General features: G+C 43.9%; 2 protein-coding genes across 4 annotated transcripts; one reads left to right on the forward strand and one right to left on the reverse strand.

Annotated features, from left to right (window-relative positions):
- Window positions 1–369: 369 nt before the first annotated feature.
- On the forward strand, window positions 370–7016 carry si:dkeyp-121d2.7 (zinc finger protein 696). Of its 3 annotated transcripts, none has more exons than XM_049755796.2 (5): window positions 370–580; window positions 1632–1950; window positions 3601–3869; window positions 4604–4715; window positions 5662–7016. In XM_049755796.2, exons 1-5 carry the CDS (start codon window positions 551–553, stop codon window positions 6684–6686), a joined length of 1755 nt encoding a protein of 584 aa, XP_049611753.1. In that variant the 5' UTR covers window positions 370–550; the 3' UTR covers window positions 6687–7016. The 3 variants fall into 3 exon arrangements, with proteins under 3 accessions (XP_049611753.1, XP_049611762.1, XP_049611770.1); XM_049755805.2 differs by having other exon boundaries at window positions 3604–3869; XM_049755813.2 differs by lacking the exon at window positions 370–580 and adding an exon at window positions 2056–2110 and having other exon boundaries at window positions 1751–1950.
- Window positions 7017–7307: 291 nt separating this feature from the next.
- LOC125989476 (endonuclease domain-containing 1 protein) lies at window positions 7308–11448 on the reverse strand. Its single transcript, XM_049755909.2, has 2 exons — window positions 8663–11448; window positions 7308–8064 (listed from the first exon to the last, which is right to left on the reverse strand). The coding sequence occupies exons 1-2, from the start codon at window positions 8966–8968 to the stop codon at window positions 7459–7461; spliced, it is 912 nt and encodes a 303-aa protein (XP_049611866.1). The 5' UTR covers window positions 8969–11448; the 3' UTR covers window positions 7308–7458.
- Between the last annotated feature and the right edge of the window lie 10 nt (window positions 11449–11458).

Genomic DNA, 11458 nt, shown 5'->3' on the forward strand with positions numbered 1-11458 from the left:
GTACCTGCGTGGGTTTTCTCCGGGCGCTCCGGTTTCCTCCCACAACCCAAAAACATGCAGGATGGGTTGATTGAGCACTCCAAATTGTTTTCGACAAAGTCAACAATTCTTGTTGCCAAAATGATGCAAAATGTACAAAGACAATAAAAAGTAATTGTTCAGTCTGGCGGTGTAACTCTCATGATATGTGGCTTTGCAGCAGACGTTTGGTACATCTAGCAGTAAATGATTTAATCTTCTCTAATTGCTGCAGTTTGTCCCATCCAATAAGGCGTACAAATCGACGTTGACGATTGCCAGTCAAATGTTTCCGTGCTCATAGCGCGACTGCTCTTGTCTGCATGTCAATGACGTCACTGAGCACGCGCAGTGTGCCCACTCCCCAAGCATCATTCGACAGCGTTGGGGGTGGCGAGGGCGAAAACAGTCGCGGTGGGAAGCAACGCTGAAGTTAGATGGCCCTTTCCTTTGTCGCCGTCTTCCTCTGCTTTCGAATTGGACTCGGGCTGTGTCGGAAACGTTGAACCCAAGCGACCTCTTTGCGATTTACATGCATTCACCCAAACCATCCAAACAAACGGTGCGTATTTGAAGGCGAATTAGCCTGCTGGCTAATTGGACCCCCACGTAACGTTACGCGGTGGTTGCTGCTCCTCTGTTTGTTTTTGCATGATCCCACTCGAACACATGATGCTAGATTACTATTTATACATATTTTAGGACATCGTAACAATCGATAAACCACACTTGTTGTGAATGTTGTGTTGTGTCGTGTGTATTATAACGTGAGGGAAGGAAACCTGCTCCAGCGTAAAAACTGTTATAATTTGCAGTACACAAAATCAGGTTTTCATGGATTACAATTTGCGATTTGAAAAAAAATGCTTAAAATTCCCGTAGATAGCATCAAATCCCCAGATAAAAATCGGTTCAAGTGAAGCATCATGACGAGTTGACGTCTTTGAATTTCGGGGGGTTAGCCCGGGTTGCAAACAAGTTCCAGGGACTATTCAAAGTATGTTTATGATGTGCTGAAACGAAATCATGTGTAAGTTCTTATTTTTAATTAAGGCTAATGTTCTAAAATGAGTTTGACTTACCAAAGTGTTTTGGGATCAGAGAGTGTGGTGTGTTTATATTTTAATCTAGTGATTCATAAATAGTTACGCAACCTTTACACTACATTTTACATTTACGTGTTTGACTGTTTCTCCCATTCTGTAACTTGCTGAAAGGTGACGGACGATCACTCTCCTTATTTTCCCACCCGTATTATAGAAACAGCGACATAACTGAAGTTTGCTTGTAATTAGGGCTGAACGATTTAGAGAAATAATGCGATCCCCGCTCAGGTACGAGTATGTTTTTTTGCAAGGTTCTCTTTCTATGAAATTTCCAACAACTTTTTAACTTATTGAACACTTCAGTCTTTTGAGAGTTCACTACTTAATGAAATTTTAGCCTCACAAAACAAAACAACTAAGCCACAGCACTCATGAATCAAGGTACCACTGTGGGTTTTTTTTAGGTCGTAGTTAAGTACTTTTTATGTTTTTGCCAATGTCTACATGACTCTGTCACTGATTACTGTATTAATGTTACCAAGGTAACAAATCTATTTTCATGTCTAGCTTCTGTTCAGACCCTTCCCTGCGGCAATGGAGGAATCGGTGACCACGTTTGAGACGCATTTGACGGCGGTCATGGACGGCCTCATCCGGGCGTCCGTATGCGAGATCACCAAACTGTTCCAGGAGACAGTGGCGGACTACCTGGTGGAGCTTTCCCTTAACCGGAAGGAAAACGACGCTCTCAAGCTGCGCCTGAGGCTCACCGAGAACAAGTTGAGGACGGAACGCATGTACGGCGCCGGCTGGGCTGCGAGCCGCCGCAATGCCGGACCCATTGTCGCGGAAGAAGGACGGCACAAACGGAAAGTTGAGAAGGAACGTAAGTGGAATTGATGAGTTCCACGTGGGTGTCAGCTAAAGCTGAACGATTAATTGTATTTCCAATAGCGTTGTGAGTTGATCAAACGCAATTTTCTCACTGCAGGTGAGATGGCGGTTTGACTGGTCATACTGTATTGAGAGCGGAGCGGAGTTTGAGGGTTGGTGAGAGCGAGGGAGTTAGTGATAACAAAAACGCTGAAGAAATCCATTTCTGTGTCAGCGACATATATTGCTGAGCCTTAGAATACAGTATATACGGTACACATATACTGTAGTGTGATTTACAACAAAACTTGATGTTGATGATTGTCAGTAATTTCCCATTTTAAAAAAAAAGAAACACAACCTTTCCACATCTTTTGAATTTATATTTTGTTTTTAACTGAACTTCAAGTAATATTGTTCATTATTCAGATACCTGTAATTGTAGTACTGTAGATGTCACAGTGCTTTATTTTTCCTTTAGTTTAGTATCGCATAATACATAACAGATCGGATTGTTTGTTGAAACATACATTATAAAAAGACATTGAAAGAAAATCTCTAATTGAACTGCAATTTGGAGGGAAAGAAAAAAATTCAATTGTTTTCCATAAATGTTCAACGTTGTCATTCATGATTGTTAAAATTTGAGAAGCAGGGATCTTGCTGCATAAGAAGGCTTATACCGAGACACATCACTTGTTTTGTTGCAAACCATCTGGCTAGAGCTCATCCCTCCCTCCCCCCTTCTCTTCATCTTGCTCCCTCTGCCTGCTCCTGTCCTCCCTTCACTCTGTGCTTTGCATTCTTCCTCTCTCCTTTTCCTCCTCTCTCCTTTTCCTCCTCCCTCCCTCCCTCCCTCCCTCCCTCCCTCCCCTCTTTTCTCTTCTCTCCTGTGTGCTCTGACGCTCTTTTCTTCTCCTCCTCCCTCTTTTCTCTCTTTTCTTCTGTGGCTTGACAAACTCTTCTTCCCTCCTTCCTCCTCTTCCTTGTCCTCCTTCGCTGCCTCCGTCTACCTCTGTCGTCTCCTGTGTGCTTTGAGACACTAGTCTTCCCTCCTCTTCCTTCATCCTCCGCCTCCCTGTCCTCTGTGCTTTGACACTCTCTTCCACCCTCCTCCTCATGTTCCTTTCTCTTTGCCTCCTCCCTGTCCTCCACCTCCCCCTTCTCTCTCCTCTGCTGTGACGCATTCTTCCTTTTTCCTTCCCTCCTCTGCCTCCTCCTCCATCTGTCCTCTACCTCCGCCTCCTCTCTCTTTGCTTTGAAGCTCTTCCTTCTTCCCTCCCGCCATGGCTCCTCTCCCTCCCCCACCTCCTTCACTTCCCTGCCCCCTCAGTCCTCCTCCCTTCTTGCCCGCCCCCGCCTCCTCCTGTGCGCTTTGCTTCTTTGTCACGTCTCTCACGCACTCCTCTTCCTCTCCTCATCCACCACAGCAATTAGGCATACTCTCTCCGTCTCCTCTTCATGTACTTCCTGTCGTCCGCATCCCGTTTACTCGTCACTCCAATTCTCTCATTTGCCTTTTTAAGTGCTACTCCCCCCACACACCTTGTTTTCTCCTTCGTCCATCGCTCCTGGCCCTCCAATCATTTCCTCCCACTCGCTGTCCCTCCTCATCCTCACATTTCTCCGTCCAGCCTGTCTTCATGAGTTCTTTTCTCCTCAGCAGGCAAGTCAAAGAAGGGCCCTGCAGCAGCCTATCGTAGAGGCTGGTCTGGAGGCATGTGGGAGGAAGGCGGAGGAGGCGCAATCGCTGGAGGAGGTGCAGCAGCAGCACCAGTGGTGGCAGCAGGACAAGGAGAGAAAGATTCCAAGCAAATGTACCTCATCCAGCTCCCCAGGGGTGACGAGGATGAGGAAGGCATGGTGCGGGATGAGGAAGGGGAAGGCAGTCTCGGCTGTGAGGGAGAGGAGATGACCAGCATAAAAGAGGAGGTGAGGGATGAGGAGAAGAAAGCAGCAAAACTTCTTTGCATCTTGACACAAAATAACAGGAGAGTTTTGTTTGTGGTCGGATCGCTGCAGCTGTGCTGACAAATGGAAGACCGGCGATTTGATTTCAGAATGTGAGCTCTCCACGTCACAGGAGCACGGAGCGTTTCTGTCCACTTAAAAGGCCCACGCAGTGAAGCACCTGTGCAGTCAGTCAAAGCATAATAATTCTTCTGTCTTACTGAAGAGCATCAACCAGCAAGTTCTTCTCCTTTAGCTGTAGCCACACACCAAGTGATGCAATTGAATAATTCAGTACCTGCAGACCGTTTGGAACTTGATTGTCTGCGACTTGACACATAATCAAAATTCCAGTTTGCATTTCATGATCTTTTGCAACAATAGCATTTATTCCTGGTCTACGAGAATAGCTGCTATACTGTGGAACAATGCCGTGAGCACACTTATGCAATAGCTTCTGCCAGCCAAAGCTCAGACCAAGACACTCACGCAACCGCACACAATCGGCGTCTCCTTCACTACTTTACTGGAGTTCATGAAGTTTTAAATGGTTTCTATATTGTGGATTTTTATCTACTCCGCACGGAATTTTACTCAAATCATAATTATACAACGATGTGTGTTGCTGAGCAAAAGCAACCTTAATGAAAAAAAATGCTTCTCTATTTTATTTAGCTTGGAAAATTGCTCATTATCCCCTGTGCTTCTCCATTGAGTTTACCCAGAACGAGGGATATCAGCCGGCTTCTCTCAGGATGATCAAGGAGGCTCTGAAGATGGATCGGCCAAACCACAACTTCCGGGATATTTCCGGAGCTCAAAGTGAAGGTAACAAGCCCCAGTGTATACTTATTACTGACTAATAGAAGACAAAATACATGGGCCCACAACAACATTTGGTGTGCTTGCTCAATATACACCTGAACCTAGATTTTACATCCTTTGATTCCATTCGACTTTCTAGCGCGGTTTAGTCATGGACCTCAATTGATTTTGTCGTGAATACATTTTCAAGTAGTATTTTAAATGGATGCTATAAGGACCGTACGAAGCTAAATGACTAGCGCGTAAACCTTAGCGCTAGTGAGTCGATGAATTTCCGTGACGAATTTAAAGGCGTTTGATAATAAGAAGTCGGGCTGTTTTATATTTATGACTGCTTTATGACATTGTTACGGACAGCTGGGATTGTTCTTGATTCCGAAAGGGGCAAATTTGCAGAATCATCTCATCCACACAGTCACTCACAAATCAAAGAGCGTGGGCAGACACAGTAGTAGAATAAGTGGCTGCTTCATTCTCTACATCGCTGAACCTCATCCATAATTCATAAATATTATCAAATATATTACTATATTACACATTATTATTATTATTGTTAAAAACCTGATGTACCAGTTGTAGGGGACAAAAACTAAGGCAGATTTGCCGAAAAAATGAAAAGTTTACTTATATCTCTAATTAGAAAATTTAGAAAAAAATGGTCCAGTGCATAAATTGTGGTACAAAAAGGATATACACTACTTACAAAAAGTTAGGTGTCATGGACTTTCGGGTGAAATTTTAGGAGGGACTTAAAATGCACTCTTTTGAACTTAACTGGCAAACTGGTTAATGCTTCACTACTTTTTCTAAAACTTGGTGTTGTCTCCCTAGGAGCTGAATGACAAGATTCAAAACTGGTGTTGAGTATTATATATTGTGCAAATGGCCAGAGTGTTGTGGCTTGATCACTATATTTGGTGCTCACTCTTCACATGCATCTCCTTGGCAGATTATCCCTTGAGCCTCACATCTGCCAAGAAAGAGGACAATGACTGGGACATGGGCACGGTGGAGCCATCGGAGGGCGGTATGACTGTGGACGAGCTGAGGGGCCTGGAGTCTGCACTGAGGGCCGAGCGAGGTCGCGAGCAGGCCGCTATGACGGCCTCCCAGCCCGTGGGCCCCACGTCGGAGGTCGCGTTAGGGAGCAAGCTCGGCTTGCCTCCCAAGTACATCGGACTGGACGGCATGGAGCAGGACGGAGATGCGGCGCCACAGCCGCCCACGCTGCAGCGAGAGGACCAGTTAGGCAGAGGCCGGGCGAAGGACCGCGTGAAGAGCCACACGAGGCCAGGGTCGCTCGGGTCAGGCAGAGTCAGGAAGATGCGAGAAAGCGATTTGGCACTGAACAGCGAGGATGGAGCGGAGCAAGGGGAATCTGAGCGCCTGCAGCCGTCTGCAGCAGGAAGCGCGGGCGAGAGCGGCGGCGAAGAGGACGCCGCCCCCGACCTGCTTCACTTCTGCCCTCAGTGTGGGGGCGGCTTCACGACAGAAGCTGAGATGGAGGAGCACCCTTGCCCGCTAGGCGGCGCCCATTTACAGAACAGTGTTGGTGAGGAGAACGTTTTCCCTTGTGCCCACTGCGGAAATACATTCAGCCACGCGTGGGCGCTCAAGAACCACGAGTGCGCCTGTGCTGCCGAGAGGCCTCACTGTTGCGAGATCTGCGGTAAGCGCTTCACGCACTCTCGTTCCCTAGAGCGCCATCATCTGGTGCACACGGGCGAAAGGCCGCACCAGTGCCCGTTGTGCGGGCGAAGCTTCAGCCGCCTCGGGAATCTGGAGCGCCACCAGAGGATCCACACGGGCGAACGTCCTTACGGATGCGAGGCGTGCGGCAAGCGCTTCAGTCGAGTGGAGTACTTAAAGAGACACCAGCTGATTCACAATGGCGAGAAGGCTTCAATGCAGTGCTCTGCCTGTGGCGTGAACTTCTGTGATGTGGAGCAGCTGAAAAGCCATCAGTGTTTTTGAAAAAGAGTTATGTGGAAGAAGCAGCTTTTTAACTGAATGTGGTAGCATTTAGTTGACTAACGTGTTTCTCAGTGGTTTGTGGTTCTTCAAGTCTGACGAGACTTAAAGGAACCTAAGCAGCTATGAGCTAGTTGGCAAGCTATCATTTCAACCGAAGCTATTCATATTTGTATAAAGCCTGTACGTATTTATTAAAACAAAATGTACATTTATATGTTTATATTGACACTTGGAAGAGGTAAGTGTTTTTCTCCACTTTAGAGGAATGGCTGTATTTTGTACATTTGTCTATGGTCGGCATTGAGAAATAAACACTTCAGTCCGTCAGAACACACTTGTCATGTAAAAGTTTTTTTTTTTTTATAGCTGGATTAACACCTTGGACTGATTGCCACTTAACACAGCGCAAATAGAGCCAACCATTCACCCCCCCCCAGAGTGGGTACTGAACCTGAACTGCCTGCATGGAAGTCAGGCGAGTGAACCAACGGTCATCTTAAGTAAATGCTGTAAAACAGTATGAATGATTGAACATGTTAAGATTTGACATGAGAGGGCGCTTAACTTGGAGTTGCCATTGAAAATGATTGGGATAAAATAAGAATGTGGGGGAGGAACAGATGTTGTTTCTTTGCAGTTTAGATTTATTGTAAGATCAATAGCAGTCAGACATTACTTTCAGAACTACATTGCAATGATTGCAATTCAGAACAAAATGATTATGTTGATTAAAGACAGTGATCACAGACCTGGTCGTTTGCAGTATGCATAACTACTGACATTGACCCTCAAACAAACTGATGGGCATGTTCACCCTTTTTGCCAGGATGCCCTCCAGGGTGTTCAGAGGCATCCTCCTCACATCGTAGCCCCGAAAGGAGGTTCTTGTTTTGGGGTTCACCGGCACAATCTCCTCACCGCTGTTGCGGTCGTTTCTGCCTACAGCGGCATATGTTGGAAACAGTGGCTGGACATCCCGAGGGAGTTTGGCCTTATAAGACGGGCAGCAGTAGGCGGACCACATGTACTCGGGAACAGACACCCTGTTTTTGATCCAACGAGCTCCATTTGCATAAGGCATGGCTCCTGTAATCACGTACATGGGACCCTCACAGAAGGAATTGAACATCCTCAGCACTCCTTTTTCCCAGGAATTCCAGGGCCCCGAGTTGGAGCCTGCCTGCTGAGGGACAACATTGGTCAGTGTGAACGTGGCCACACGGTCCTCTGTGGTGTTCTGGTGCATGCTGGGATTGAGATGACCCCGGGTGTAGTTGGAATTCATGTAATCCTGAAGCACTGCTTGACTTTCCATCACGTTCTGATCCACTGATATGTTGAATGGTTTCATTTCAGGGCTGGCGCGGGAAAAAGCTAACTGAATGACAAAAAAACAGGGCACTTTATTTTAGTCGTTCAGAAAAATGAAACATTTCTGCAGTTTAAGTTAGTACATGCATTCACTTGCTTGGGTACATTGGGAATTAAAATGGGTTTTATTGTCATTATATGGAGCATACGTTAGTATTTCAAGAATACAACCTAAAATAGAAGGTACGCACTATACTGGAAAAAAAGTCTCAAGTATGGGAGAAAATATGTTTTGTAAAGCAAATGATGAAATTCTGCATGTGCTCTCCTTTAAAGGTTTCGGAAGGCCTATCGATGCCACAAAATGTTGTCAAAGCACAACTTTAGTCAAAATCAAGTGTCTAAACTCATTTCAACATAGTAGTGTAGTTCCTTGGTAATCTCAAGGTGTCAAGTGCTAAACAACTATTTTTGTCTAAATGAAGAGCCTCAATCAATCTAAACATAGCTTCTTGTCACAAATCTGACCCAAGAAGATGACAAGACATTACTTCTGTCGAAATCAAACTGACTACTTTCTTGGCAAAAATATGTGCCAAGATGGCCGAAAAGTACTACAGTCTCTTTGTCGAAATGAAGCAGAATTCAGTGTTCATTTTTCTTACCTGCGGCTCATACATCCAGGCGGAAGTGGGCCGTTTCCCATTTGCAGAGCTGATTACATATGCCGAGTACAAAGGCGTGCGATGCTGACGCTGGTACATGCTGGCAAAGCGGAACTTGTTCTTAAAGCGCTGGCAAATGGGCTGGTATCCCACTGCATTTACACCCTTCGGTGGCATTCCCTTATAGAAGAAATTGAGACATTTGGAGAAGTCCTGGTTGAGTTCTCCGAAGACCAGGTTATCAAAGCAGCTCAAGAGCAGAAATAAAGCTCCAATGGAGGAACGCATGTGGGTTGAATGAGACATTCCGCTCAATGTCTATGAGGGAGATACATTTGAAGATCATCAGGGTTTCCTTTATATGCAGACAGAAGGAACTCCCTGGGTGACCCAGCCCCCAAACTGGTTTGCAAATTTCCCCTCTTGACCAGCAGACTCTGTCTTCTGGGAACTATAGAATATCCTTACAGTGTCACTAACCTCAGAAAAGTTTAGCAAGGCGCGTTACAAAAGTCAAGACATTGAGGTTGGTAAATTTGACAAAACTTTATTTTGATAACACTTTCACAACCGCTGCCGCTGTAACAATGACTCTTTATTGTATTATAAAGACTCCTTTCACCATTTAATCAGAGATGTCATGATGACATCACTTACGTTTACTACAAGCTGGGTTTGAAAGTAGAGTTAAGGTGTAAAAAACAAGTGCCTTGTTGCCATAATGAGGTGGAAAGCATGCATAACAATACAAAACACAAGACAGTGACAACATAGAAAAAAGTAATAATGCATTAAATACGAAGCGCTACACATAACTCTTCCCTCCATTTATTTAAATGAACTGCCACATTACTTCCCAGGCAGCTGCCTGCAATTGTTTTGCTTATTTTATAATGGATAAACCTTGAATGTAGCCTAATTAAATGTAACTGTCTGTGCCTTTGCTGAAGTTATGATTGGCAGCAAGTGTCGTGATGTGTTATACATGTGCTATACATACCGAGCTGATCTTTTATGGTGCTCCCTTTGGCTCCTAAATGTGTGTCGGATTTTGGAAGAAGCCTGATTCTGATCTGATTCCATGATTTGTTTTTACTTAGGCTGCCATGACACATATCTAATTTGAGTAAAATGTTAGAATTGTCACTTGAGCCACGACTCAGTTCTACATCGTTGATGTATGTAATTAACAATCTGTACACGGACTAATCGAATATCAAACATGTCCAGGGTTAGGTCACTTTGGTGGAGGGAGGGCTGAGTTTAGGGTATCTTCAATTCTTGCTCAGGGTGTATGACGTAAGTGTCACATTCATGAGAGGCTTTTCTTTGTCCTGTCTTGTTTCCTTTTTGTATTACTCTATTACATTTAGTCATCAAAACTTCCCTTATCGTGGGAATCACACATCAATGACCTAAACACGTGAGAACTCTGTCTGATTACCGTTCTGTTATTTGTGGGGAATTCCTCTGTTTCTGACACCTCTTCCAGACTTAATTCCTAAATGTATGTATTGTTGAAAGAAGATGGGACAACCATGTGGGAAATCTAGCAAAAGGTTGGCGTGCCCATGTTGTGTCACGTGAGTAGAATATGTAACACGACCCAATGTGTTGGCATCAGCATACGTCTGAATTTAAGTCACATTTGATTTCTTTCACAGCACCCTTACAAATGAAGAAATGGGTTTAAAATGGATTTACTGAGGTCATTACAAAGCTATTGCTGTCAGTAGAATATTGTTTGTTTGTTTGTTTGTTTGTTTGTTTGTTTGTTTGTTTGTTTGTTTGTGTTTGTTTTATTAAAAATATAATTTTACACATTAGACAATAATGTGTCTTTTATAAGATTTTTGTGTAGACTTTGACAGCTTATGTTCTATATCTAAAAACATTCTGGACATGTAAACGAATCGTGAAGAAAAATACCCGTAGGACCTTTGATGGTAATTTGGTATTTCCTGGTGATTATGTAAGATGGGAAGAACAGAGATTTGTCATTTGTTACAGTCCCAAATAAAACCTGCTGAGTAAGATGTTTTGACTGAGAAGTGTCATTCACCAAGCTTCATACGGCTGAGTCGAGATTTTTGTTTTTTATTCTCCACCTTAACACTCGGGTTGTCGATGCTGCTCTCTGCAGAAGATAAAGACTTCCTGAACAAATTTGGATTGCCTTCTCTGACGGCAGTAGAGAAAAAACGTGACAAAAACCAAACATGTTGTTTTCCAGAAAGCCACATATAACCGTTTCTGGGATCTTCGTAAAAAAATGTTCACTTTGAACATTAAATATCTTGACATTACGTGTATTTGACTGAATATAGATTGAAAATGATGTGCAAAAGATATTTTGTTTTTAGTTTTTGCATCTTTTGTAACTGGGGTTTGTACTTGAATTTAATATAACAAATGTTAATTTCATGCCCTAATTATTGTATTACTCTTACCACTATATTACCTGGAAATCCAGATTCAACGCGTGGGTTTGTCTTGTGGGGTACGAATTATTATTGACTAATTGTTTCAGCTCATGGAAAAAAATAAAAATGTAGATGCTCAGTGGTTTTTAAGAACGTCCATAATTTTCCCACCATTCACAAATATGGTATTTTCTATTTTTGTGAGCTTGCATACCGCCTTGAAAGAACAACTTGTTCTGCTGTAAATATCTCCCTCTAACGGTTGCTTGTGACTGTCATGAGGCATTTAGCAGCAACTGGAGCACTCGCCAAGCCTGTTGCTGCACGTTTTCAGTGGGGTTGGTTCAGGAAAAAAAAAAAAGAAACATACTCA

This window comes from Syngnathus scovelli, chromosome 1 (assembly GCF_024217435.2).
Source record: "Syngnathus scovelli strain Florida chromosome 1, RoL_Ssco_1.2, whole genome shotgun sequence".
NCBI lineage: Eukaryota > Metazoa > Chordata > Actinopteri > Syngnathiformes > Syngnathidae > Syngnathus > Syngnathus scovelli.